At 37.1% G+C, this 27,265-nt stretch overlaps 1 protein-coding gene across 11 annotated transcripts in view; it reads right to left on the minus strand.

The window, feature by feature from the left end:
• Nucleotides 1–27,265, minus strand: part of DMD (dystrophin) — a 1,301,546-nt gene that overhangs the window by 432,351 nt on the left and 841,930 nt on the right. For all 11 annotated transcript variants that reach the window (XM_054189211.1, XM_054189212.1, XM_054189209.1 and 8 more), the window contains one exon: nt 6,018–6,193. In XM_054189211.1, coding sequence (XP_054045186.1) covers nt 6,018–6,193 — 176 coding nt within the window. The remainder of the gene's footprint in view (nt 1–6,017; nt 6,194–27,265) is intronic.

Here is a 27,265-nt window from a genome sequence, read left to right on the forward strand (position 1 = left end):
ATGAAAAATATTGAAAAGTGTATTCACTTTATAATGATTATTTTTTATTTAGAACAGAAAGCTTGTGTTTTTATATTCAGAAAAATATTTGAAAGTATTCTGGTAAACAGCCTTTGTTCTGTCATTCTTTCCATAATTACTTCAAACTCGCTTGAGTAGAGATCTGAACAGACAGTCTGCAGGTTCAAGCTCATTAAAAGTGCAAATGTATTTGCAGCTAAAATAATGAAAAATTCTCTTCCATTCAACAGAACCCAATTTCAACAAACGTCAGATTGTGATGAATAAAAAACACCAAACTTATTACTTCTGAAACAGCAAAGGAATCTAATTCCTGGGCATCTGTTTTCAAAAATTACACAAGAAATTTTTAACAAAGATGGAAAATACAAAGACCAGCCAGCACCACTGTTACAGGTCTGTAGACAACCTCATTTAGGAGCCTTCACCTTATCAAGCTCCTATGTGAGATATTTCTTTTCCTCCTCATATATATATATCCCCTTGACCGGCTCTGCCTGGCTCATGCGTTCCCGCAGCGGGAATGAAGGTGCAGCACCCCGCTGCAACCACAGCCCTGGGGCTTGCCACCAGCCAAGCACTTGAGTGCACAAAAGTGCCACGATGGCAAGCCACTGCCTCCATAAATCATCCAAAACTCCAGTGTCCCAGTGGCATGACTCGGCACAGACGTGCACTGCTTAATATGGCCTGATGCATCTCAGGAGACAAAAAGGCAGAGAGATCTGCTGCAGTTTAGAAGATTTTGTATTCAAAATGGTTGCTGGAGTATGAAAAGGAAGGAACAGGCAGGTTTTTTCCCCTCTTTTGTCTGGGGTTAGCAGCATCTGTTCAAGGGGCCACTGCAACTTCCCCTAGTCTCCCAAATCTCCCCTTCAGTGAGAGTAACACCGTTCCAGAGTACAAACTCAAACTTCTCCAAAACATGCCGCTTGCAGCAAAGTGCTAACAAATACTTAAAATTCCCAATTTGCTAACTATCAGCGTATCAGACTTCCAATGGAGTTTCACTTTATTCAACTGCCTAGTCTGCTCCAAAGTTTGCAGTAAGATAAAATGACTAGATGTGCTAAAATTACATTCCCACCTAATTCTTAGCTGGATGGATTAGACTGCAAGATACAGAAACATTAAACACTGAATTCAAAGTTCTACAGCTTTGAAACTCTTAGATAAAGGCAAATGAAAGATTATATCCTACACAAACATAACTCAAGCATAACCTCTTGATCTTCAGTACCTAAGAAAGGAGATTCAAAGCCAATTTTAAGTCTGTGCTTTGTCTGGGATCAGCATCTGACCTTTTAAAACTTAAAAAAACCCCAGTTTCTTTTTACTGAAGAACAGTACAGACTCCTCAATTTTTTTTAGATTTAGTTTGTTTTGTTGTCTGTTTTTAATTAAGTTGTCCTTTTATGGCCCAAATAATTCTCATTCATTAAATCTGCCAGACTACCACTAAGATTAATATTAGTGTCTAGTCAACCTATGGTCAGTTTCAGTTATTTATAGAATATCATGGATTTGATCTGGTTTACAGTTCTTATTATGCAGGTAGTTTAATATTTATCCCAAATTATTTATGAAAACTGGATTAACATGTTGAAACTCTGACAATTCTATCACATATCAATCTTCCATTTTCAAGTCAAACAACTGCAGGGTTCATGATGGCTACAGGAAATATTTTGAATTTACAGTGTTCTTTATCAATGTAGTGTTAAAATTACGTTCTCATACAGACTAAATAGTAGACCATTTAACAGTACATGCTCAGGAAGACTGCCAAAGTAATTCTGTAGAATCTCCTTCCCCCCGCCACCTCCAGCCCTGGAAATATAATCAGTGTATCAGAACATGAAATATGCCCGAGTGTGTCAGAAAAGTTATCCCAACAGATTCCCACCTACGTTGCTAACAGGAGATAGTCATTAAGGGTAGCACAGAAGACTGGCCACTGTCTTTAGTCTGCTCACCTGATACTCCCCCAGAATCCACTGTCATGACATTAAGGATTTTATAGGGCTGAGTCATAATATTTTCCTCCACAACCTCCTGTGACCAGCAAACCTCAGGCATTCACAGAATCACAGAACGGTGGAGGTTGGAAGGGACCTCTGCAGATCATCTAGTCCCACCCCTCTGCCAGAGCAGGGTCACCTAGAGCAGGTTGCACAGGAGCATGTCCAGGCAGGTTTTGAATGTCTCCAGAGATGGAGACTCCACCACCTCTCTGGGCAGAGGAACCCAGAATTCAGAAACCATAATGTAAAAAAAGTAATTTTTAAATTATTTTACTACCTCTTTTACAGTTTCATCAAGTACCATTTACTTCTGGTATTGAGGAATTAGGTGAATAACACGTCAGTGCACAGTCGGTTTGCCCACCACTTTGATTTTGTAAACCTCAGTCGTATCCCTCCTGAGACTTCTCTCCAGATTGAAGATCCCCAGCTTTCTAGTCTCTCCTCACAATGTAGCCGCTCCAAACTCCGGCTCATTTTAGTTGCCTTTCTCCATCTATGCTTTCTGTAAATCCATCATACTCTTTGCCAGGCAGAAAGCAGACCTGCACAGAGTACTCAGCATGAGCATGCCACAACGTTCAACATCACAAAAACAACATTTTTTTGTTTTGTTCTCAATACCCTTACTGACGCTGCCTAAAATGTTATGGCTTTTTTGGCTGCCTCTCCACACTGAGCCTGCAAACACTGTCAGTCATAATGTCAGGATCACTTTCTTGAGTTCTAACTGCCATTTGCAAGCTCAGCATCATGAAAGCATGGTATAGACTGTTTCTCTGAAATATTCATTACCTCACATTTGTCTGTGATGGAGATCGTCTGCCACTTGTTGCCCATCCACTCAGTTTTGGAGTTTCCCCTCTATCAGCTCAGCATTTGACTACCTAAGAGAGCTTAATGTCGTGGGCATCCTTGGAAATGTCACCATACACCTCCTGTCTCCAACTAAATTTTCACATTCGTGCACCTTACAAAAACATCTATGTTGGTTTCTGTTACTTCCGTAATCTTTCCTCCCCACCCCCGCTAACTGATGAGTATGTTTCAGTTTGGCTTTAGAAATACGTCCAAAATGGAGCATCTATGTCTCATCTGTAAACTGTGCAGGATTATCAAAATCAATTTCTTCCATCTTGGTAAGCAATAGCAAAATAGAATTTATAGTATATAAAATTTCCTTCCCATTTAAATAATGCTTAGCAACATGACACTTGAATTTGAAATCACTGTCAGATTTCATTTCTGGAATCCATTCAATTGCTAGTTTCTTCCCACTTCCTTTATCTTGAAATCTGCTAAGCCAAAAAATTTAATAGAAAACAAAATTTCAATTAATCACTACTCAAAGCAGAGCACAATGTATTGACTACAAAGAATAAATAAGTTTGTTAAAAAATTTAGAATCAGTTTTCTTTTCTGATTTTTAGAAGACTCTAAATGTTAATATTTTATTTTTTTTTAATTATTAAATGAAAATGTATTCTACCCAGCCTGCTCTCCCTTCAGCATTACCTTCTTCCATTATGGTTTTAAAATGTGGTTCCATTTTCTCATACTCAAAATTGACTTAAACAAATATCTTAGAATCCCCTTCATAATCATAAAATTCCTTTAACTGTGAACATTTTAATGGTTAGGAAAGATAGAGAAATATTAAAGGAGTGTTAAAACTTCAAGTGATCCAAAATGGCTTAGGAGTTTGTTTGTAAACTGTCTATTAAAGCTATACTGAAAAAGAGTAGTCAAAATCTTTTAATTCACCAGATGGATTATAATTTATTTTAACCGAGACAGTTAAGTAAATTTGTCATAGTACATGCAATGGAAAAATCATGACAATATTAGCTCTTTTGGACTGCAATTAGAGTTCACTTCCTTCAACTTTTCTTGTTTGCCCCATGCTTTGCTTTTAATGAAAAATTAACGCACTTTGTATGACATGGGTTTCAAGTCCTAAAAAGAGAGAACCTGACTGTACCCCAGACCAAATTAGGACAACTAATAAAAATACTAAGAGTTGACAAAGCATAAAACAGACGAAAATCCCATGACACCAAGGCTACATGAAGACTGTGCAGCAGATAAATCTATGGTCTTTTCATGCCTAGGGTCATCAACAATTGAGACCTAGCTAGAATACACCACATATTCTTATCTTCTAGGTTTCTTTCCTTTGAAAATGCAATCTGTGAGAATGAGAACATGGAGGAAAGAAGAAAAAGCATGTACTGGAAGGCAGCAGCTAGACTAGGGGTAGGATCTGTTTCCAAGATCTGGGAGCAAAAAGCGTTCCTTAGCTCTGATGCAGTCAGGAAGACTGGTGCAAACTCCTCTGTCCCGATCCACGCAGGTCTCACTACAGTACATCACAAGCATTTATATCAGTTTAACACAACACTATCTGTATGCCTTCTAGAACAATGCATTTATTCACACAGAGCTCACTAACTGAGGCCTCTGCAATCCTTGTCCTCAAAATTACACAAGCTGTCATTCCAGAGGAAGACAAACCAAACGGTCAACAAACCAAACAGACCAAAAGGAGGAATGCGTGTGCAAGCATTTACTTAAGATCCTTCATCTAGGGAACGTTGCTGTATTATTCCCATTTAGCAGATCCTAGGCTTCCTTAAAAATACAGAATGTGCCAAGAAATTCCATATACTGCTAACACTGCCTTGAGCCAAAACAGCATTCAGATACAAGTTTCTACTGATAAATGAAGGAAAGTACAATACCAATCTTTACCAGAACTGGAACATACTTTATATTCTCAGACAAAGCATAACCACCAATCTCTTCTGTGTTGCCGCAGCAGCTCACAGGGCTATTAAAATGATGTGTTATTGTTTTGTAAGTGTTAGCACTTACATAACAAGTTACGGCTTGGAAACACAGATGGGTTTCCATTGTACAAAAGAACAGCTTTTAGTGTGATAAATAAAGGCCAAGGACTCCCTTGTGTAACAAGTAGTGAGCATTACCATCAACACCTGGAAATACAGCAGAAAGAAACATCTAGAGCACCGCAGAAGCTTCTGACAGCTGTAGCTTACTTCTTGCGTCTCCTTTTAACATGTTCCATGTGAAACCTTAACTGTGATTAAACTCAGCAAAAAGCTTTCAGGACACTTCCTTACCACTCCATCAAACATTTTCACAGCCTTTGCCCCCCCATGGCTCTAAACCAAAAAAATGGCACATGACATGAGAAGTAACAAAACTTTCGCACGCTACTAGTTCTCCTAGCAAGTCTCTAGCGCTCGTTAATGTACCTCTACAAGAAATAGTCCGGGTTTTTTAAAAACATGCATGAAGAAAGCTTTGCCAGTGACTGTATGTTAAAGCAGAATGTCATCTCAGTTTAGGCCTAGCATCTAGGTTAAGAAGTTATGCAACAATATTTTTTTTCAACTAGAAATTCTCATTTTAAAGGATTCAAATCATTTTTGTATTATCTGTAACTCAAACGCTCTAGCTTCCTGTGACTGCATCGGAAAAACTGATCTGAAAGTGATTATAAATAACATTAAATTAACCGATCCATTCTTTTTATCCAACCTATGAAATGCAGATGTTAATGGCATTAGTGATGAGAAGTGAATTAGATTAGGATTAACTGTATCAATTAGCTAAGGTATTATTAGTACAACAGAGATATATTTTAATGACAAGCTACCAAATAGAAAGATGATAAATCAACTGTAAATTCCATAAGCTCTAATCTTTTAAGCCATAGGAGTGGGAATTATAAAAATGTGGAGTATGGAAGGGAGTGGTGGTCACTGACAGGAATAGGTAGAAAAGAAGTATTAAACAAATGATAGTAGATGTGACATTTAATCTCTGGTAATTAATTACGAATACGAAAACTCAAGAAGCTGAGAGCTCCTTTGAACATTTAGGAGAGAAGCAAATCTAAAATAACCAAAAATAATTTCACAATATTTTTCATCACTTTTAACCTACCTCTTTTTTTTCTCTACCAGCTGTGTGCAGATCTCCTGCCACCGAGTATTCAAACTTTCCAGTTGTTCCTTCAGCACCTTAGCATCTGCTGTTGACGACTGCTCAATAATCTCTTCACCAGTTACGTTCAATGTTTTGACAACAGTTTGCTGTCGCCCAATGCCATCCTGAAGCTCCTGCAAAATATGCACCACATACACGTATTCATAAAAATGTCAAGCATGAAACAAAATGATTCATCACATACTGGCCAGATGGAAAGAGGTGAAAGTTTTTACTCTCCTCTGAATTCCAAATGAAAGATCCAAAGGCGAGTAGACAGAAAGATATATCTCATGTTTTTGTAACAAGTACCTTTCAGTGCATCTCTACAGCTTTTTTCCTCCCCTGTATTCTTGTCTGCTAGAGATCGTTACAGTAATATTCTGCAGATCAATTAATAAGAAAAAATTGTGACCAAATTTACTTCTATACCCCCAAAGGTATACACCATGCTTAAGAGCCGATGAAGCGTTGCAAAATTTAAAGTACACAGTGTTGGGAGTTCCTATGAGCTATCAACACCAATAAGCAAGAAAGCAGAGACTCTTTGAAGTACTTCTCTTGGTTCCATTAAAGAACCCATTTGCCTCCAGTTGCGAGAAGCCTGATAATCCATTCCCTTGTGCCAAGCTACACTTCTAAGGAAAAGTATTACCTACATTGTTTTTACTTAAACAACAAAATGCAAAATTACCAAAAGATAATCAAGATGGACCATTTTCCAAGTTTTATTAAATGCATTAGGGTACATTTTCTACACCTTGTATCATTAAAAAACTATCATACCTGTGCTACCTTACCTCAAGTTTAAAAACACCACAGTTCTGAATCTGTAGCTTATACATTTTAACACTGTATGCCTGTTTAAGAAAGTTCATATTTATAAATACAGAAATAAATCTTTTCATATTTTTAATCATCAGTAGAGCATGAGTAATTTTTCCCTTGAATTGCTCAAAATGTACAAGCAGGGAAGTGTAAAATAATTTTCAACAGTTTACTGCTAAAGTGAGCAGAAACCAAACTAACTTCCACAATTCAAACTTATCATAGGTTTCACAGTCTCAGGGAGTGTGTCTGAATCCTATCTACATGTAAGAGCTTTCAAGTAAAATGCTGAATCTACCTTTTCTGTAAGAAATCAAATATTTTAGCATATCGTACTCTGGAACAACATTATATGCTTGTTTTGTCTTTCTAAACCTATTGTAAATTACAGAGCACATTAGTAAAACTGTATATAATCATGAAATTAAATTTGTCCATGAACTGGTTAAAATGGGTAGGATACAGCTTTCAGGAATGTAAGAAACGAACATAAATACTACTCATGCATTTTTTCATATATCTTGTCCATTAGATCTTCAGGCATGAGATTATGATTGCAAGTTCACAAACTGAAGCACACTTCAAGTTAACCTGTTTTAACATGAGCGCACCTCCGTTGCCAGTTACTAAATTAATTGAACTGCAGAAAGCCTGTTGCATTCCCTGTCCCAGCTTTTGCACAAATTTTACACAGACAGCTTGAACACCAACACCAGGACAACCTGAACACCAACACCAGGACAACCTGAGGCACAGGGGTCAAATGCAGCTAGCCGCTGCGGCATTTACCCACAGCCCTGGACAGGAGTTGTAGCTGAGGCAGAAGTTAGCACTGTCAACACTGAGCCTATTCTTACTATAGTTTCTGTTTGGTTTTCTTGCAGTTTCTTTTGTTGTTATAAAAGATTACTCCTGTCTTTGGTACCTCTCCGTAAAAACTATTATTCTGTTTTGTTTTGGTTTTTTCCAAATGATTTTCGTGTCCCATCGTTTCAGAATACAAGAGCAGCTGTGATGAGCATAATGTTGTAGTAATCTGCACGTTCTTTTTTTATGTTTTAATAGGATAAGAAAACTTTTTCTGCTGGATCCTACAATAGCTACAATAGTCCAGTCACGTCTCATCAAGCACCCCGCTGGCCCAAAGCGTCCCAGCACACTTTGCTTTGCCCGTGCAACATGTAAGATTTTAAGCATTGTAGCAGAAACCAACAGATCTGCCACGGCCCAGAAAAGACCCATAAAAGCCTCTTACTTTGAGGTATCAGGTTTTCTTATCTTTCCATGATGCACATTAATACAATAATACGTGGTCCAACTTTTGGCTGTTATTTTCAGGTATATGATTCACTATTAGGAATAAATAGCAGTTATGGTCAGGTAGCTTGCCTAAATGCAAATAGTCTCTATTATTGTGAAGCTGAAAAGTCATCAGACTTTCCAGTACACACCTCGGTAATGCCCATCTTGAAATGAATATCTAGTTTTTGTATACATTCACTGTATTTCACATGGATTTTAGTGCTAGAGCCTTTGCATTATGCAGTAGAGAGCATTACACAGATAAATCATAACAACAAGATGTATAGTCTGAGGAAAAATATATCACAATAAGTGGCTTATTTCCAGCGAAGTGCCTGAAACAATTGTACTATTGCATGCACCTGTATGAACTTAAGATCCATACAACTTACAGAAAAAAAAAAAAACTCAGAAAACTTCTATTTATATGCAGCAGGACTGTTCATCTGGAATAGGAGATCAAAGCAAGGAGAACAAAGAGAAATTCTACTTCCTGAACTCCAAAGTTTTTAGAATTAAAATTTGTAGAAATTGGAGGTTATCTTGGCACCAGCTTTTCTAAATGACAGAAATAATCACCAGTCAATATACTATTATAAAGTAAAATGTGAATTAAAAGCCTCTTTAAATACTCTTACTGAGCCCTTTTCCTGTGTTCACAGCATCTTAGATTAGTTTTTCTCCCTCTGCCAGCAGACACACAAAAAAGTAATATAGCAACTATTACGTGACTTCCACACTTATTTAAACTGGCACAAAATTAACCAAGGGAATTTTCTCATTTATTTGGTGGCATATTATGCAATAGGCTTTACTTACAACGTATAAAAAGAAAATAGCTAGCTCAGTGGTGGAGACAGTCTTTGAACTTACGATCTCTAATACCGAAATGGGAAGCTTGTGCAGGATGCGTAGGAAGGAGAAGTGTGAACTTCCACCAAAACATGACAGAAGGCTTCTGGCCATCTGGATTTCAGATCACCATAAAGAACCCAGTTTGAGGTTTGGTTTGGTTTGGTTTGGTTTGGTTGGTTGGTTTTTGTTTTTTTTTTTTTTTACAAGCGCTCTAAGCATTTGACACTCTTCACATGACTAAACTGAAACATGTGTGCTGATGAAGTTTGTCTAGATTCCGCGGCCTAAGTAAAAGCAGATTCTTCCTGATAATGGGTACTGCACAAATCACAGCAACCCATGAAGACGTTTAGTTTTGTAAAAGAGTATTTTTGTATAAAATGGACAAAAGTGGTTTTAACTATTTCGCTGAAAGTCATGTTTTCACACGCTCATTCCAGAGCTATGAACCACAAAGATGCGTTTTGCAACTTACATTCGGTATTTAAAACTTGTCAACAGCTATAGTTCCCTATTCTCTCTCTATCCTTGCCACACACCTGCATGAGGACAAGGTGCTGGGAGCCTGCAAGAGGTTTCTTCCCTTGGCCAACCAGTTTATGGTGGTACAGAAGGAATATTGACATTGAATCTGCTTCTTCTTGTTTCACTTGACATTTCACCCCTTCGTACAGAAATGGCAAAGCAAAAGGGCAGGTTGCCCTTTGGATTCCCGGCTTACTCAGGCGGCCATCTGAGGTACTTATACTTGCAATTACACAGTTTCTAATCACTTTATGAACACAGTGAGCAAACAAACTTAATTAAAAATGAGATGTTTATACAATATTAAAAATAAAACAACTCAGAAAAGACAAGACCTCATCATATTCATACACACGGAGCTAATCACATTTTTGAGTGGACTGCAGATACTCCTATGTACTTCGTGTTTTCAACGTGTTGCCTTTTTAGCTACTATGAAAAGCAGATGAAAATATAAAATACCCATCACTTCAATTTTTCCTTCTTGTGATTCCCAAGCATAAGTAAGCAGGGAATGACATATCATTAAAATAAGGTTTAAATATTCTCTCTGACTAAAAATTGCAAAAAAAGTATATTAAAGGACTTCTACCTCTAATACAGATGATTTTACACTTTGATAATGACCTCAACTAATTTAGTGTGATAACTTAAAACTGCCCAGACATTCATATGATCCTTCTTTGCTTCAATTAATTTCTTTTTATTTTCCAAGATTAACCTAAATGAAAAATTATGCACACTTTCAGAAAAGTGGAATAGAAGTAAAAAAAGAAATATGGGGTAAACACAGGGGAAAACCCTCACCAAAGTGAATAGGGCTGTTTCTGCAATTGCAGGGGATTCTGCTCGTAATCGCTATTGGTTTTCATTTTTGTTCCCACTTGTACTTTCTGGTCCCAGAAGCAACTGCTTAGTGACAACACAAGAGCAGCTGCTTTATGATATTTTTTTTGAATCAAACATAAAAAAGGAAATAAGTAAAAAAAGTGGAAAGAGAAACTCCCAAAAGAATTTCTTGACGTGATGTTTCCAGCATTACTTCAGACCCCTCCCCAAGTGTATGTAGAACATTATTTCAGTTGTATCACGTTTCTGCATCAATATTAGTTGTTGTGGTGCTTCAGTTTTATAGAATTTTTTTAATCTCAATCATCAGGAGTTTTTTTGTGGTGTTTTTTTTGTTGTTTTGGTTTGTTAGTTTTTTTTTTTAATGGACAGTTATTAACAGCTCAGAGATATACTACGTATTTGCTTAGTCTACCATCATCAAGATCACGATGAATTTGTTACGCTTTGCATTATTTTTTCTTGAGAAATGACAATTAAACTGTTTGTAGAAGAGTGAAGTAACTTATATAGTTGATTTAATAATTTATCACCCAGTTTCAAACAAAATACAATACACCGTCACATCCCTAGTTGCCCATTTTTCCCCCCTCATGCCTTTTACAATGCTCATGACAGCTGACCAAGCAATGTGACTAAAAGATAAATTATTGGTTCAGAAAGATTCCTGATACTAATTAAAACAGTAAAAAGGAAAATTATTTGAGTGGACAATGATTTGAAGTAAAGCAGTTTGATTGCTTTTCCTGTATTATGTAAATTAAACATTTGTCAGAGTCCTTACCCACTTACCTAAGTGGGTACCAGAATGGCATAATGTCTTTGACTTTATTTGTCATTTCTTAGTTAACTTGTACATATATCATGCAGCTCTTTCTGCAATCTCATTTCTTCTTGTCATTGAATGAAAAAGCATTGTACTGTTAAACTTAATCAGAAACTATTCTATGAGCGATCTTACCAGCACTTTCCTCTTTTCATTGTAGTAGACAAACGTGCTCAACAATAATTTATTGTTATGGAAAAGCCCTGTAGCAACATGAAGAAATAACACAAACAAGCTCCTAATTTCTGTCAGAGGCACTAGCTGGCACAAAAGGTATTAAGAAAAAAATACCGTGCTGCCTTCCGTTAATTTAGGGCAAGCTACAAATCCTAAAAGCTTGTAAAGGTGCTATGCACGGCTCCTAGAAATCTGTAGTCTTGAATTTGACATTAATGTGCTATTCTTCAGCCATTTGCATAAATCTCTCTTCTGCCTTAAATTGTATAAAAGCATAAGGCTGACATAAGAGTGTCTACCCAAATGCACCAATATAAATCAGAGAACTGTGAAAACATTTGGTGGAACACTATCCCCGAAACAATTTGCTAGCATTTGGTTACCAGAATGAATTTATCCATTAAGAGTATGTACCTCCGTTCAAGATTCTATTAGAAATAAGGAAGAAATTAATTTTCCAGGCAGTTAAATCACATTGATTTAATCTGGAGACGCGTTACTGGCACTTTGTTAGGATTAAAACAATCAACGACAAGTATACGTTGTTTCCTAGCTGTTTTGTTGTAAGCAGCTATGCAATTTTCATTATTATGTATGTGTTATGTTTGTTACTGTGTTATTATTATGAATTATAGAATCTCAGGGCAGCTGATGGAGATGAAAGAGGCGGAAAAACAGTAAAAAATTGAAGGCAATGTTTGCTAAGGAGCTGACAATTTAAAGCAAAGTGTTTTCTTCTTCGCATAAATTATAGGAAGTATTATGGTTTGAATATTATTATCTAGGCTGAAAAGAGCAGCATTTGAAAGAGCTGACAGTAGGCTCTGGGCAGATTCTACCTATAAAGCAGAACTGGGTGCGTTTTGTCAGTGGTACTGGGTTTGTACATCAACTGTACATGAGAAACCAAAGGAAAAGAGAATTGCTGCAGACCTGTTTTCTGAGTAAACAATAAATACTGTAAAATAACAAGGAGATTTCATCCTCACTTTATTTGACTAAAATTGTTAAAAGAATTATTTGTGGTGTAAGCAACAGTTTATATAAATAGCTTATAAAGAATATCAACATTTTCTTTATTTGGTATGCAAACTGCTTGGTTGGAGAGCCTTAGGAAAACACTATTCCATCCTGATTCGTATATTATTTATTTTTTCTATATTTTGATGCTGTTTAATTAGAAAAACACAAGGTCCAGTGTTGCCCCAGATGCATTGCTGACTGTCCATGACCGCTACTGCACACAAAGAAATGTGACTACAATGCAACTTCACAATTGTACATTTTAAAAAATTAAATGGAGATATACTTCTCATATTCTGCTAAAAGCTTCTAATCAGAAAGAGTTCCAGATTTGTTTAAACGTTTTAATATCTTCCAGACTTTATCCCTTGACTGCACCTTTTCCTTCCAGAAACGATGACAAATTCTTTCCTCACAAAACAAGGCATAAAGGCTGAAATTCCTGTATTTTACCTATACGAATTCTTCAGTCTAGCCTGCTGTCCTTCAAAAAGCAGCAGTCTACTATACTTTAATAGCCTAGTAAATTCACACTTCAGCTTGCTATAGCAATTCCAGGTTCTTGTCGCTGCTGCCTGTGCTTCTATCAACCATAACTCCAAATGCCTCTCCAAGTTCTTCTTAGTAACACTTACTGAATTTCCCTCCATAATTAGCTCTTGAGAGCAGATATCACCCAGAAGGACTCGTAACTATGAATTTCACCAAGGTGACGGTCTGGTTTACGAGAAGATCAATCAAAAGTTTTGTCTGGTTCCCTGTTCTCTGTAATAAAAATAAGTTAACCTCAATTTGTCTCTTCCTCTAATGGAAATTTCTCATGCCTTTAAATCCACAGAGGTAAGAAAGGAAAAGAGGAAGTCAAGGCTTGCAGACCGAAATTTTCCCTCACATATACCTACTACAATGAACCTATTTTGAAGACATTAATCAACTTTATCTCAATTTCCTTGCTCCTCAGAATAATCCAGTTTAAGAGTTTAGAATTACATTATATTGGCTCTTGAAAACTTCCTGAAAGCAGCATCTGAGTAACTCCTGTTCTAAAAGCTGCTTCCTACCCATGCCCAAAGACATTCCAAAAATCCGTGCATTACAGTTTTGTCTTTGCTTTCCTTTAACCCTGCCTGGACAAAAAGTCAGAGCATTCTCTGGGCCCTAAAATCATTGAAAAAAGGTATATTATTGTTCCAGATGAGACCTGACCGTGACAATTTAGTCATTTTATTAGAAATTATTTAAATAAACAATATTGTCTTCAAAGGCTGACACTGTGCAATCAAACTAACTCCTTCTGGTTTTATAAAAATATTCAACAGGGGATTAGTAAAAAAAGCAGCTCATCCCTTTCCCATTATTTTCAGTGAGATGTAATTGTTAAAATGGGCCATATTCCTTTAAATTTGCATTTCACGTCGCTTTCTAATGTGACATGAAATTGTGGTGAAAGTCATTTCAGTACTAAACTGTAAAGTGCACAACTAGAGGTCTATTTTGTGTTTCTAACTCAAATTACACAGTTGCTTCTTATTGGTATAGTAATTCAATTTAATTTTGGAACTGATTTAGAAATACTGCAGGGAGAAAGAAGAGACTTCTTTTTTCGGCAAAAAACTCCATTGCTACTGCATACTAACTATAATGCTTCAGGTTAAATACATGAAATTGCACTGTGCGTCCAAAAACCTACTCACTGATTTTGTAGTACACATGTATGCCACTCAAATATATTAATTTCCGTATTGATGCAGCACCAAGATGTAAAAACAAGCAAGTCTATTGAAGAACTCTTCCATTTACCTCTACACATAACCGTACTAAGTCGAGACTATGGCCTGATTTGATGCCATGTTTTAATTTGCAATTTCTGATATATACAACATTTTGATATTTTACCTGCACTGCAAAGCTACAACTGAGCAAAGAATGTCAATGATAAGAAAAATTGTGTCCTCCATCTTCAATCTCTTCCCAGCTATCACAAATCAAACTACTCACATAATAGGTCCCGGTATATTAAAAATAACAATGTGGCCTATTTTCTTCACGCATAGCCTATTCTTAAGTTTTCAAGGACATCAGTAATACTGATGAAATTATCTTAATATCAGACCAGGTTTTTTAGCTAAGTAAGTGATCTTATTCCAACTCAATGTGAACATAGGCCTTCATTTTTCTGCCGTGTTTAAAACAGTAGATTTTTCTTAAATTAAAAGCAGATAGTTATTACACTTTTACAATTCGTCAGCTTTTCCTGATTCTTACAGAAATATTCATACCCTTGCATAAGCCAAGTTATTTCCTTTATACCTCCTGTGCTTCCATAACTAGAAAGCTTCGATTTGCTGTCCTATGGAATCTATACCTTGAAAGTGCCACCCCTAGTCTTAACTCAGCAGCGCTAGAATAAATACATGTGCTTCAGCATCCTGTTTTCCTTTCAATCGTGACATTTTAAGCTGTTATGTATTACCTCTTTCTTTTGAAATTACTAGATTGTCATTTGTCAGTGCCTCTGGCTATGACAAAAATACCCATTAAATAAAAGTAGCCGACTGGAAACATTGAATAAGCCATATATATTGACTCTCTGGTGCTGGTCATTTATAGCCTTCCTTTACCACAAACTACAGCAGATATCGCTCCTTTCAAGCATTTGGGAGACTATTTATATAGCCCTCACTTTCTGAGTTTTCATCCACATCTTTCACACTTCATTTTAAAGCAAGTTAAAATAGCACATACATTCTTTTCAATCAGAAAATCCAAGCATACTCGTTCTACATCACTAATGTAAAAAAAAAAAAAAAAAAAAAAAAGGTTTTTTGACAGGCATGAGAAATTGAGAAATGTTTCTGGATACTTTTTTATTCTATGGAAACCATGCAAAATCAGTCATGTACCAGATAAGACAGAAAAACCCAACACTGAACTAAGGCAATCCTGTTGTGCCTGCTTGTAAGAAAAATTAACAGCAAAAAGATTTGGACTGGTGGCCAGCATACCCTGACTTGACTGCAACTTAGCAGGTCATAGAGGAATAAATGTATCCCTGGCAATATCCAGCTTGTAAAAGTGGCTTCCCAGTTGTGGAGAATTACGGTAATAGGCAAGAATATGAGTTGTGTGCGCTTGCAACTGTTTACATATAGACAGCTTCGAGTGCAAAGGAAGTAAAATGGTATCAGGTACCATGTACAGCCTCGCGTAATAGTTTACCTGTTATACCTCCCTGCATCACGGCCTTGCATACAAAAATATCTGAACAAACCAAAGGTCCTGGGGTCCAATAAGATAACGTAAGCAAAACTCAAATATTGCCTGAAATTTCAATTTGGTTAAAAACAGAAAAAATAAGCCAAGCCAGCAGAAATGCTCACTTTTTCAAAAACAGGAGGAAAAAGTCTGATTATAGCAACGAAGTTATTTCCCTGTGCAAGGTCAGCTGTCTTGACCTTAAGACATGCCCAAAAATCCCTACCAAATCATTTATCAGTTAATTTTGGCAGCCAGAATTAATTGTCCACCTTGTGCTTCTCCTTCTCCGCCCATCACCATTAAGGCAGCGTTTGCCCCAAGCCTCTGAGCAATACGAACCGGTGGGACAATGTCAGTGGCGAGGGACAGATGACAAAACCGACAAACCAACCGGTTTGTAAGCAGCTGTCTCGTCATCTTGGTTCTTCCTCTGGTTTGATTTTGCTGGTCCTTCCTTTGCCTTTCGTATCTCCACCACCTCTGGATTCCTCAGAGCCGCTGCTTTAGGCCTTTTAGTGCTGTCTGAGAGGCTTTCTGTCCCAATTGAGTCATATTAATCTAAGGACACTGGCTTTACTCTCTACAGCCACCACTGGGGTGTTTTCTCTACCCCTGCTACACTCTGTTATTCGATATCTAATAGACTTAGCCTGTGTACCCATCTTGTTCCTTCTTCAGAGCAAAATTATAGCATTTGGGGTCTGATCTTTTATTAATTCAAATGCTTTCCTAAGCATGCCAGCGTTGCTACTCAAGGGATATCCGATTTACATATTCCCATAATTTCATTTCTGATTGCTAAATTCATCAGCGTGCTTCAAAGTAGTTGATATTACAAACATAATAAGACTTTCAGGAACTGATGTTCATTGCATATTAAATGCTAACATTTTTCTCAGCACAGCACTGCATTTTCAACATACAAATCAATATGTTTATTGGAAAACTCGCTTTCAGTGCTTATTGACATCCTGGTCTTTTAGGCAAAGAGAAGCAGGTTGAGCCTTAAATACGAAGGCTTAGAAATAAATAAAAACAAAAAAATAATATTTTGGGAGTGTGTGTGTGCAACAAAGCTATCATTAAGCACTTTATCAACAAGACATTAATACATTAAAATCAAATCAGCTGTGATAAATTTTATGGGCACTTGGTATTCCCCCTGGACAATGATTAACTTCAGTTCGACCCTTCTCACCTCTTCAACCAGAGGTAATATCAAAATAGTTGTATCAAACCTGAGATAAATATGTCTTGAGAGCAGAAGAATACCAGACTAAACAAGAGGAGACAGGAAGCAAAAAAATTGACCTGAATAGTAATTCAGGAAACACTACTTCTCTTTCTGAAGATGTGTCACTACTTCATAGACTTGTTACAAACACAAATGGAAAAAAAAAAATCTTGTTTTTATTTCTTTCCTCTACTGAAGTATTTTGTAAGGTTATGGTGGTTTACTGGAGATTTGACCCATACAAACATACAAAGAGAAGCGTGAAACTGTTCCTTAAGCATGTTAGTTTTCCCCAGCTCAGGGATGCTGAAGGCATGCAGTAACGCTCTGAATGAGGTTCCCACTAAGTGGCTTTCGGGAGAAAAAAAAAGTGCACTTTTGTCACATAACATTGCATGGGGAAGGCACACACCAAATTAAGTAAAAATCCGACTCACTTTCTAAGGATAAGGTATAACGTCTGCTAACTTCCAAGTTTCTAAAACTATAATATTAAAGCATAGTCATGAGTAGTTTTCCAGGTTCAGAAAAGATGAGTCAGAATTAAACCAGTTGCCATTTATAGCTCATTTTTATGACATCCAATCACTGTCTGTAGTGTCATCTGAGAATGAAAGCAATAAACCAACACTATATTAATACTAGATTATTTTAATAAAGTGTGAATACAGTTTGTAACGGTGATAATATTGATCACTATCTTCTAATTTTATGTGCAGGGTGCTACCCACAGGAAAACTGTCATATTTTACAAAACTTTCTTTCTATTCAGGGAATCTTGTGGATTTTCCTTTCTTTATTCAAAAATTTTTACACTGAAATTTCACACTGAATTTCTATGCTCGGCCATATTTTCAATCAGCATATTTCATTTTTCTTTAAATAAATACTTCCTTTTCAAATAAATAATTCATTGTTTTTAGTGACAATATGATCTTAGATGGTTTAAAGTATTATGTTTTATAACCATATGGCAAAGCACATTATATCCCATCAAGGAACTAGGACATGTAGACAGTTCAACCCTTCAAAAGCAATCCAAGTGAAAATTAAGCTTTACTACAAAAGAGGAATCCTGCCTTCTAGTACATAACAGTCTCTCCCAAAATGAGTTTAAAAATGAGTCCACATATACAAATTATTTTGTCTGCTTATTTTGTATCCATACCAAAAATAATACAATAAGAATAAACACACAATAATGCCACCATAAGTAATGCTATTCTAGTGATCTACTGGAAATTTTAATAGAACCAATAAAGTTCTTTTCTATATTGCGGCACCTCTCACAGCAGGAGAAAATGGTTATCAATGGCAGAAGAATTTTTTCTGGTTCAAAATTAATATATTGATTTCTAGCTGAAGGGCAAAAGATCTACATAATCTCTCAAAGACAGTCAATACATCATTAAAATCCCATGTAAGAAGTTAGATAAAACTAAATATTGCTAATAATTTAATAAATCACTAGGAAACAGAAAAAAACAACTTAAATCAGATGTACTTTGCAGTCTTCAAAACTGATTTTGTCCCTTAAAAAATGAGAATAGATCAAACTGTACTTAGCATATTCTGGAAATATTTTGGGCAGAACGAAGTATTTGCAGGTTCCGGAATAATTGTGATCAAGCCTTTCCTCTAACTGCACGTAATTCTGACTCATGGTCATTTTTATCATTAAAAAAAATGCATTTTTCTTCAATCCATTGTAACACTTCATGCCTAATACACAGTATACATTATATAGCTTCTGCAGAAGGTTGTCCATGAAATTCTAACCTTAACATAAAATAGCAAAATATTTGTTTAGATACAAAATCCACTTCTCTGTTTCTGCTTTTGTGCAGAGTCACTAACAGATACAGGTTTGGGTATGCATGCCTTGGAGAATCCACCATGATGAACAATTTTTATGGGTGTAGAAAAGAAAATCAAATACGGGGTTCAGTTTGAGAGTTCTTAACAAGAGTTCACAGACATATACCTGGCAATAATTCATAATATTTCCTTTTAAAAAAACACAGTGCATGCAGGCCAACAGCCACGTATTTCTCCTTCGGCCCGTACTCAAAATGTTAGTGCTTTACTCTCATGCAAGATTTGAAGGGTACAGAATAGATCTTTTTGCTATACCAAATTAAGGACTCCCCCCCACACACTCTTCAGCTCCTCAGACCTACACCATGACTTACCAGAAACTGACCTACGCACAGAACAAGTGTCTGATGAGACGCCTCATATCATCCCTGGAAGTGTTCAAGGCCAGGCTGGATGGGGCTTTGAGCAGCCTGGTCTAGTGGGAGGTGTCCCTGCCCAGGGCAGGGGGTTGGAACTAGGTGATCTTTAAGGTCCCTTCCAACCCAAACCACTCGATAAAAGGCACTACCTATACAGCTGCCCTCCTGCCCTGCAGACTATCTCGTCTACACTAAACTACCACAGGGAAGGCGAGGAGGGGGAGGGAATAAAGACCCAAATCATTCTCTAAGAATGGACCTAACAGTTTTTTTGTTTTCCTTGTCCTCTACATCTCCCATCCCTCCCACTGCAACAGCTCCAGCTCTTCCACCTCTCACTAGGCAAGGCAGAATAAGTACATGATAGTCTGCAGACCGAGATTCATTCACTTCTTTGCTTGTGGATTGCTACTCAAGGAAACATTTAACATTTGACCTCTGCTCATCTCTCTCTCAATGCCAGCACTGAGTCATGTCCTACCCAGCTATTGATATTCTAAGGCTTGTAGGAGCTTAATTATTTGGGAATCTCTACCTCTGCATCCAATTTCATTAGAACTGAACAGTGAATTTCATTAAAACTGAACAGTGAATGAAAAAAAATCATTACAGACCGTGCTATGAAAGATAGATAGACTGAAGACAGACAATGAAATCTCATAAGCTCCATTTATGCAGGAAAATAGGCTGAAAAATCCCTCCAAGTCCTCCCAGTTCAGCAGTGCCAGAAAAACCAGAAAGGGAGGGGAGCACTTACAGCAGAACTCCGACTCTCACTCTGTGCTCAGGGAGGCTGAAGGCACTCATCTATGCACGAGGCTCATACTTTTGGGAGGCATGCGGGCAAAACATCTCACCTAAGGTTCTCACACCACCTCTTTGTGACTTATCTACTCTCCGCCTTCCAGGAGAGCTGAGGAAGGGATTTTTTTTTTGTACAGAAATCTCCTACTTTGTGTCTGCCAGGAGTTATAGTGTCAAGATAAAATCTTGTTGTGAAGCTGCCATCTGAAAATACTTAAACCATCATAATTATTAAATCTGTGGTTCTCATATACATATCCTTGAGTGAAATTAAAGTGTTTTCTTTTAATTAATCACTGTATCAGAAAACAGCAAATAACATGAAAGAGATGCAAGTAGTATCTCTTTGCATAAAGACAAATAGGAAACCAGGATAAATATCAACCCATCGAAACATTTCTTGAGTTTTTACAAATTAAGACATCAAACAAAATGCATCCTCCCAGCAACCAGACAGAAAAGGAAACAAAGGGTACGATTAGAAACAAAACTAAATCTATTGTTATTGCCAAAACCCTACACCAATATTTTCTTTGTTGTTGTTTTATGTGCCATAACACGTGGGAATATCCTAAGCATATACCTGTTTCTGTGAAAGCTAGTCTTGAAGAATCTCAGGTATTTCACTTTGCATGATAGATATGCTCTAAGTCTTGATTACTTCCCAATTAAGGACACTGCTGATTGTCAAGCTCCGCTCTCCTTATCATGAAAATGTCTTCTGAACATAGCGTCAACCCTCAGATAGGAAGAAAGCCACAGTGAGAAAAGAAACAGTTACCTGCAAATGGAGGTGAGAGGAGTCCGACTTCACTGAGGTCCTGCACAGTTTCTTTTATGTGAAACTGGATGCTCGCAAGACAGAATAAAAGGTGAGATATGATTTAACTTTCAGATGAATGAGACCCTCACTTTTCCTTATTCTAGACTCCCTGTTTGTTGAAAAGTATAGAACTAAAGAGGATTACGTGAAGGACAAGTGATGACGGAAAGCAATTGGGGGGGGGGGGGGGGGGGGAAATGTTTTTTTGGCTTTGGTTGTGCTTTTTTTTAAAAAAAAAAAAAAAACTTTCATAGTTCCTGATAGTATTAAAAGTAATGTCTTAGTCCATAGAAAATCTGCAAAGACTGAAATTACATAATTCATTCTTTTAGTGGTGAGTCAAGAAGATATCTATTTGTCGGGGTAAATAACCACACAGGAATGATGGCAGGAGGATACTTCCCAGAAGGGTTGTCAGTGATAAGATGCATAACGCAATGGGATTTTAAATGAGAACACAGCTTTTGTAAATAATGTACACTCTTCAAGATACTCTAGAGACACGAGACAACACAATTCCTTTAGACAGAGATCGTGTTTAAAATACTGGTTTTCTCAGTGTACATGATCTCCATTAGAAACATAAGTCTGACAAAAAGGAAGTGTTTCAAGTGAAGTGTTTTGAACCCTAAAGGAAAGCATGAGAAGAAACAGATCTATAAATATAAAACAGTATTTCTCAAAGCTATCCTAGACCAAGGACAGTGTTGTTGCCATTTTCTTGTTTGAAATTGCTTATTATAAATCAGTCTTACAATTTGTAAGAGAAAAAGGAAACTTTTACTCACAGAAATATGCATAGCTGTAAGTCCTCCACTTAGAGGGCCCAGAGAGGGAGGGGAGAAAAAAAAATATTCTACTCAACCAACTCCCTGAACCACTGTAAACGTAGTGCAATTCAGAGTTTTAAGTCTAACAAAGACAGATGAGCTGTTTCTTCCTATTTAAATAACTGTTGAGTTTTGAATCATTTGAATAATTCTGAATCAGTGAGAGCTTACTTGGTAGTAGAAGACAAGTTATCTTCACTTTAGCTGAAAGTGGAAAAAACACACAGAATTATAAAACCATACCCCTATCTCTCCTGTCATTAAATATTAGCCTGTCTTACACCTCATTTCCATTGCTATACCTTTATTTTATCTGTTAGGCAGCATGGAAGGGTCTTGCTAGGGAAAGCAACAACATACTCACAAGACATAAAAGCACTATGGTACAGTCATTCCCTTTTCACTGACTTTTCTTGTTCCTTACCTTTGCCAAGTCCTGTCTTTTTGACAGGGCTTCGGCTGAGCTAAAAATAGCATGTAAATAAACCAGACTTTAAAGACAAACCACTCTTTCCATTGATCTATGAGAATATTCTAGATATAGCAAGGAACGAAAAATTGGGACACAGATGAAAAGCAAACGTCTTTCACACTCATGACTCATAATGTTAACACATACACATGCCTGTTTTCTTCTTGGGAAAGGTGGTTAGAGTAAGTATATTTGTGCTGCTTTCTCATTTGCATCACTAGTTTGTACCAAATGCGTTAATATGTCGTATAGAATAGTATATAGTTCTTGAAGTTTAAACTACATTTTGCAGAAATTTACCATTGATAATTTAGAAACACATGCACTCCCTTTAAAACAAAACCAAAAAACCAAACACAACAGGCAACAGAATTGCCTGGTTCAAGTCGCTGCTATGCTTATTTCTTCACTGAAGACGTAGAAAAAGGTTTATAATTTTTTATTTACGTATATTTAAGAAAACAGAATAGCAAATTTAGGACTTTTTTCCTTTGTTTGTTTTATTTCCTCTGACTTATTTTCCAAAGTTCGTTTCCAACACTGACTAAGCTTTGGTACGCGTCGTGTCACCCCAATATGCAGTCTCACAGGGATGCTGACTGACGAGCAGACCTCTTCCACCTGTCTTCTATTCCCCTCTCCTGTCCACACAATTTTTGCCCCCCTCCCCCAACTTTAACTATACAAGAAATCTATATCACAACCTTGATGCTGAGGTTGAAGATTAAGAAAGGATGAATCAAATCAAAATAAATAAGCTGCTGTCAAATTTCAAAACTTTCTGGATGTTTGATCAACTTTAGAGTTATCTTGCTTGTCTTTGCACTCCCTGTTTTTGGCAGAAATGAGATGTGTGTGAAAACAGAATCCCTTCACAAACTAGGGCTACTTGAGAAAACTTGTAATGGACTGAACAGCCAATATTACACACTACTTTGCACCACTTTGCTGGTGGTGCTATTACACTCCACATAAAGGCACAAATGAAATAACGTGGCAGCTATGACTTGGGAGCTCCTAGGAGTTAAAGAGGATTTTCATAAAATCTGGGTGACAAGCCTGGTGACAGTCATAGTTAAAATTAGCATACAATACAGAGTAGCAGGGGGTGGGGAAAGCACTATTATTATTAGGGTTTGGAGTAGGACTGCTTCAAAAGACAGGCTGACTAAAGGGAAAAAAAAAAAAGATAATACACCCGTTCACTCACTAGACCTCGTCAGGAAGACTCAGCTGCATTAAGTAACTGCAATCCGTATTAAACTGAAATGTGGTTAAAGCCTCTCCAGATCAACCCTCTAGGCAGCTGCGGCAACAGTCGTAGCACGGTGCAGATGTGGACAACCTAACTGCAAACTGACTGGCTCAGGTACAAACGTAGACTACTCAGAGCTGCCCGAAACACCCTCCATCACACTATCCTTGTTGTGTAGGTGGTTCTATGAGAGACTCAACAGGGAATGAATATATTTCTTTAGAAAGGGAACTCACCATTCATAACTAGCACTTTTTTTTTTTATTATTTATTTTTACACTAAGATTCATTAAGAATTAGGTCTGTCTCTAGAGAGGAGGAAAAAAGTAAGAAAAGTTGAAATGCTTTCCCATATCCATGCAGTCCCTGCCTTCTAAGATGAGGCCAACTGAAAGATTTTCAGCCCAGTTTTTATGTGCTCATGCAGGAAAGGTACAGCATCATCTTGTCTCATTAAAAATAAAATGTTTGCATGAGGATTTGGAGTAAGAATTCAACCAATTCATCATAATTTCAAGAAGTCCTGACAGTATTGCAAATCTGATGCGTTGTAAAGTCTCACATCTAATGGGTAAATCTGATTTCACTAAGAATGGAAGCACTGAGATTTTATTGTAAAGGGAGCTGTTTTCAAATTGGCTACATGATTAATGTAATTTTTATAGATTTTACATAAAAACAAGATACATTACTGTTTGGGGATCAAGCTAACTTTAAGAAGAGGCTTCTTAAGGAAATTTGATTGAAGAATGAAAATGAAAGTGATTATTAAATTTTTCTTTGTCTCTAATGTGGTTTTGGGAGGAACTGCTACATAATTCGGAGGCTTCCAAATTCAATTTGTTGTCACATTCAGTCCTTGCCACATAAACATTCAACGGTTCCAACAAAAAGAACATCCCAAATCTTTAATCATTACAAAAAACACAGTACCTTGACCTTGTATTTTAAAGTTAAATGGAGTGACATTATAAAAATTAAATTAGTTCTTCCTCATTTCCATAATATCCTTTAAAAAGCCTTGCCTAGCCTGGAGTATACGTCCTATTTCTTTATCTTTCTTGATGACCCCTCATGCCTGCAAGTCAGCTCGTTTTTCTCTGCTGAAGACTGCACCCTACCGCTGCACGCGCTCTAAAATTTCCATTAAAATCTAGGGCATCATCATTCATTCTTATCTGCAGCAGGCTGCCGAACAGTGCGATACCAGCAACTGCATGCGAACTAGTCTCTAAGGACAATATAGTTTACACATCACCATCCACTATGGAGAAGAATTCTACCTGCATTATACGTTATCACATACGGTACACTGGGAAATCTTAAAAACACTGGGTCTGGTGTAGCATGTTGTTATTAATTCTCTTGCAACAGCAAGTCTTACTTCAACAGCAATTTACCAGTAGGCAATTAGCTTCTGAAGGAACATTTTTATTAAGTTCACTTCACAATGAAGTGATCTGTCTCATCAGCTATTGAATATTTGCTGGTTGAAGCATTATTATTTTAAATTAGCGTATTACAAGTACCTGAGGGTATTTACACTTGTCTATGTGCTTAACCTTCAGGTTTCTAAGTCCCTCTTCTTCAGGCTGATTCTTAAGCAGTCCTCATACACAAAGTACACGGACACCTTTTCAGAGTGTTTTAAGCTATTTAAGTGCTCATTCCAGTTTCTTTATCTTTTCTACTTTGCAAGAACTCACACATGTATGCATATAGATGTGTTTGTATACAGATTTAAGAGTGCACATAATCATATACCATTCTATAATTTATATGCTTATATAAACACACATTCTGTAATACTGCAGATGAACTTCAGTCTTGTCATGCTATTTTGCTGCATCTCAGCTGTCATAAGTCTCATCTTCACTCCTCATTCTACAGCATGATGACCTTTTTCGTATCCCAAGCCCAAACCATTACACTCCTTGAAGTCAGAGAACAATAATTTAATTTTACATTACATGCAGTGGATATCCTGTGTGTACTTCTGTACAGAATTGGATAGAAGGCTGATTTGTTTTCAGATATTGTTGAGATGGGCTGCAGTGCTTTGTGTAGTATTGGTTGAACTGACCTGTTGGCTAACACCTCTGTGGCTCCGTGGACAGAACAAGAGAAGAATACAGAACGTCTAACGGCAGTCACGTCAGGATCAGACAGTCCCGCAGCAATCTGCGCCTGAGAAGATTTGCCACTAGCAACTACTGCTACAATATAGCTCAGCACCTGTGAGAAATCTAAGACTCAATTGGTGGCTGAACTGATCTGATTTGGTCATTCGCTTTCTTAAGTGACATGTTTGTTTGTTGCTGCAGCCTTTTCCACTTTCCGTCCAACGGACACCATCACCTGTACCTTTCTGGTGTGCAACACAAACAGCTTTTACTCTTTTTGTACTTACAGGCTTTTGCCCCCATATGGCACAAACACAGAAACATTCTTGTTGCTGTATGGGACAAAGTAATGCCAGCGAGGTACCTGTTTCTTCCAGTGGATGAATGTATACATTGACTGAGGACAGAATAATCCATTCATTATTCCATTAAAGAGTTCAGCAAAGGAAGTATATTCTATTCTTCTTTTTTTTTTTGGTTTGTTTGTTTTTTTTCTTTTTTTTTTTGGCCACCCTTCAGAAATTCCTCCAACAACATTTAGCAGAGGAAGCAATACCTCATGATCAGCTCTGATATGTCCTCAAAAAGACAGATGGACGGGAGAGTTGATGCCTGTTCTTCATCTACTAACATCAAAATACAGCTAATAGTGGTTATAGTCAGTGTCTGTCCTGAATCTAGATATAGTATATTGGTAGTGGCTAGACAATCTTTACAGCAGGTTTACATTAACTTTTTTATAGCTTTCTCACAATCAGGACATTTCACAATGGACTATAACTAACCAGGTTGGACATGTGCAAGGCAGCATCATAAGTGTTCTTTCTGTTGAATAAATGATCAATCACAAACCAAGCTTTCATTGACTGGCATAAAAATAGGCAGATCACAGAGTATGTGATCTTTTCCCACTGAGCAAGCTAACAGCACTTTTAAAAAGAAAGGTCATTGAGCTTAGTCTTCAGTGATGCCAAGACAACACGCTAACTTTCTGAAGCACGTAGGGAAAAAAATTAAGTCCTCTAATGATTGAAACATAGCATTGACAGAATCTAGGCAGAATGACTCCCAATTTAACTAGGGCTGTGTCCACAGCATGGCTTTCTTCTGTGGGCAACATGTCACATAAGGTGCTCTCACTAATTTCACCAGGTTTCCCACACTAAGTATGTATTTTTTGACTGGTTCCACAATACATATGCCTTACGAAGCACATATGAGTCAAACAGATTCCATATGACAACAGGATAATCATTGGCTTTAAGTTTTTGCATATAGGTTGCATGTAGACATCAACAAATTTACAAGATGGAATACACAACAGCATACATACATGGTTTCATCCTGCGATCAAGAACAAAGTAGTCTTGCAAATGTCAAACTTTTTCCTGGAGCTAATTTCAAAAGGCATCATTGGGAAGGATGAAAGGCATCTTCATTTTTATGTTGAGAGACTTATCCCATTATTATAGTTTCACCCCCACCCCCTGATTTTTCTGCTTAGGAGAAGGATGCTATGTTCTCCAAGGAAAAAAAAATTGTTCTGTGAAAAGCCTAGAAGTAGATACTCGGTTGCAGAAATTCAGCGGACACATGTATTGTTAGGTAACCCAATATAGCATAAAGAGACAAACTATCTTTGAATAACATTGAAAAGCTATAATATTTGTAATTTGTTTTATTCTGATATTATAGGATTATACATTACTAGTTTTAGTCAGCATAATTATACCCAGGTTTCCCTGCATAAAAAGGTAACCTCCTGTCCCAAAATAATTTCATGTG

The sequence above is a fragment of the Rissa tridactyla genome, chromosome 1, assembly GCF_028500815.1.
Source record: "Rissa tridactyla isolate bRisTri1 chromosome 1, bRisTri1.patW.cur.20221130, whole genome shotgun sequence".
Taxonomy (NCBI): domain Eukaryota; kingdom Metazoa; phylum Chordata; class Aves; order Charadriiformes; family Laridae; genus Rissa; species Rissa tridactyla.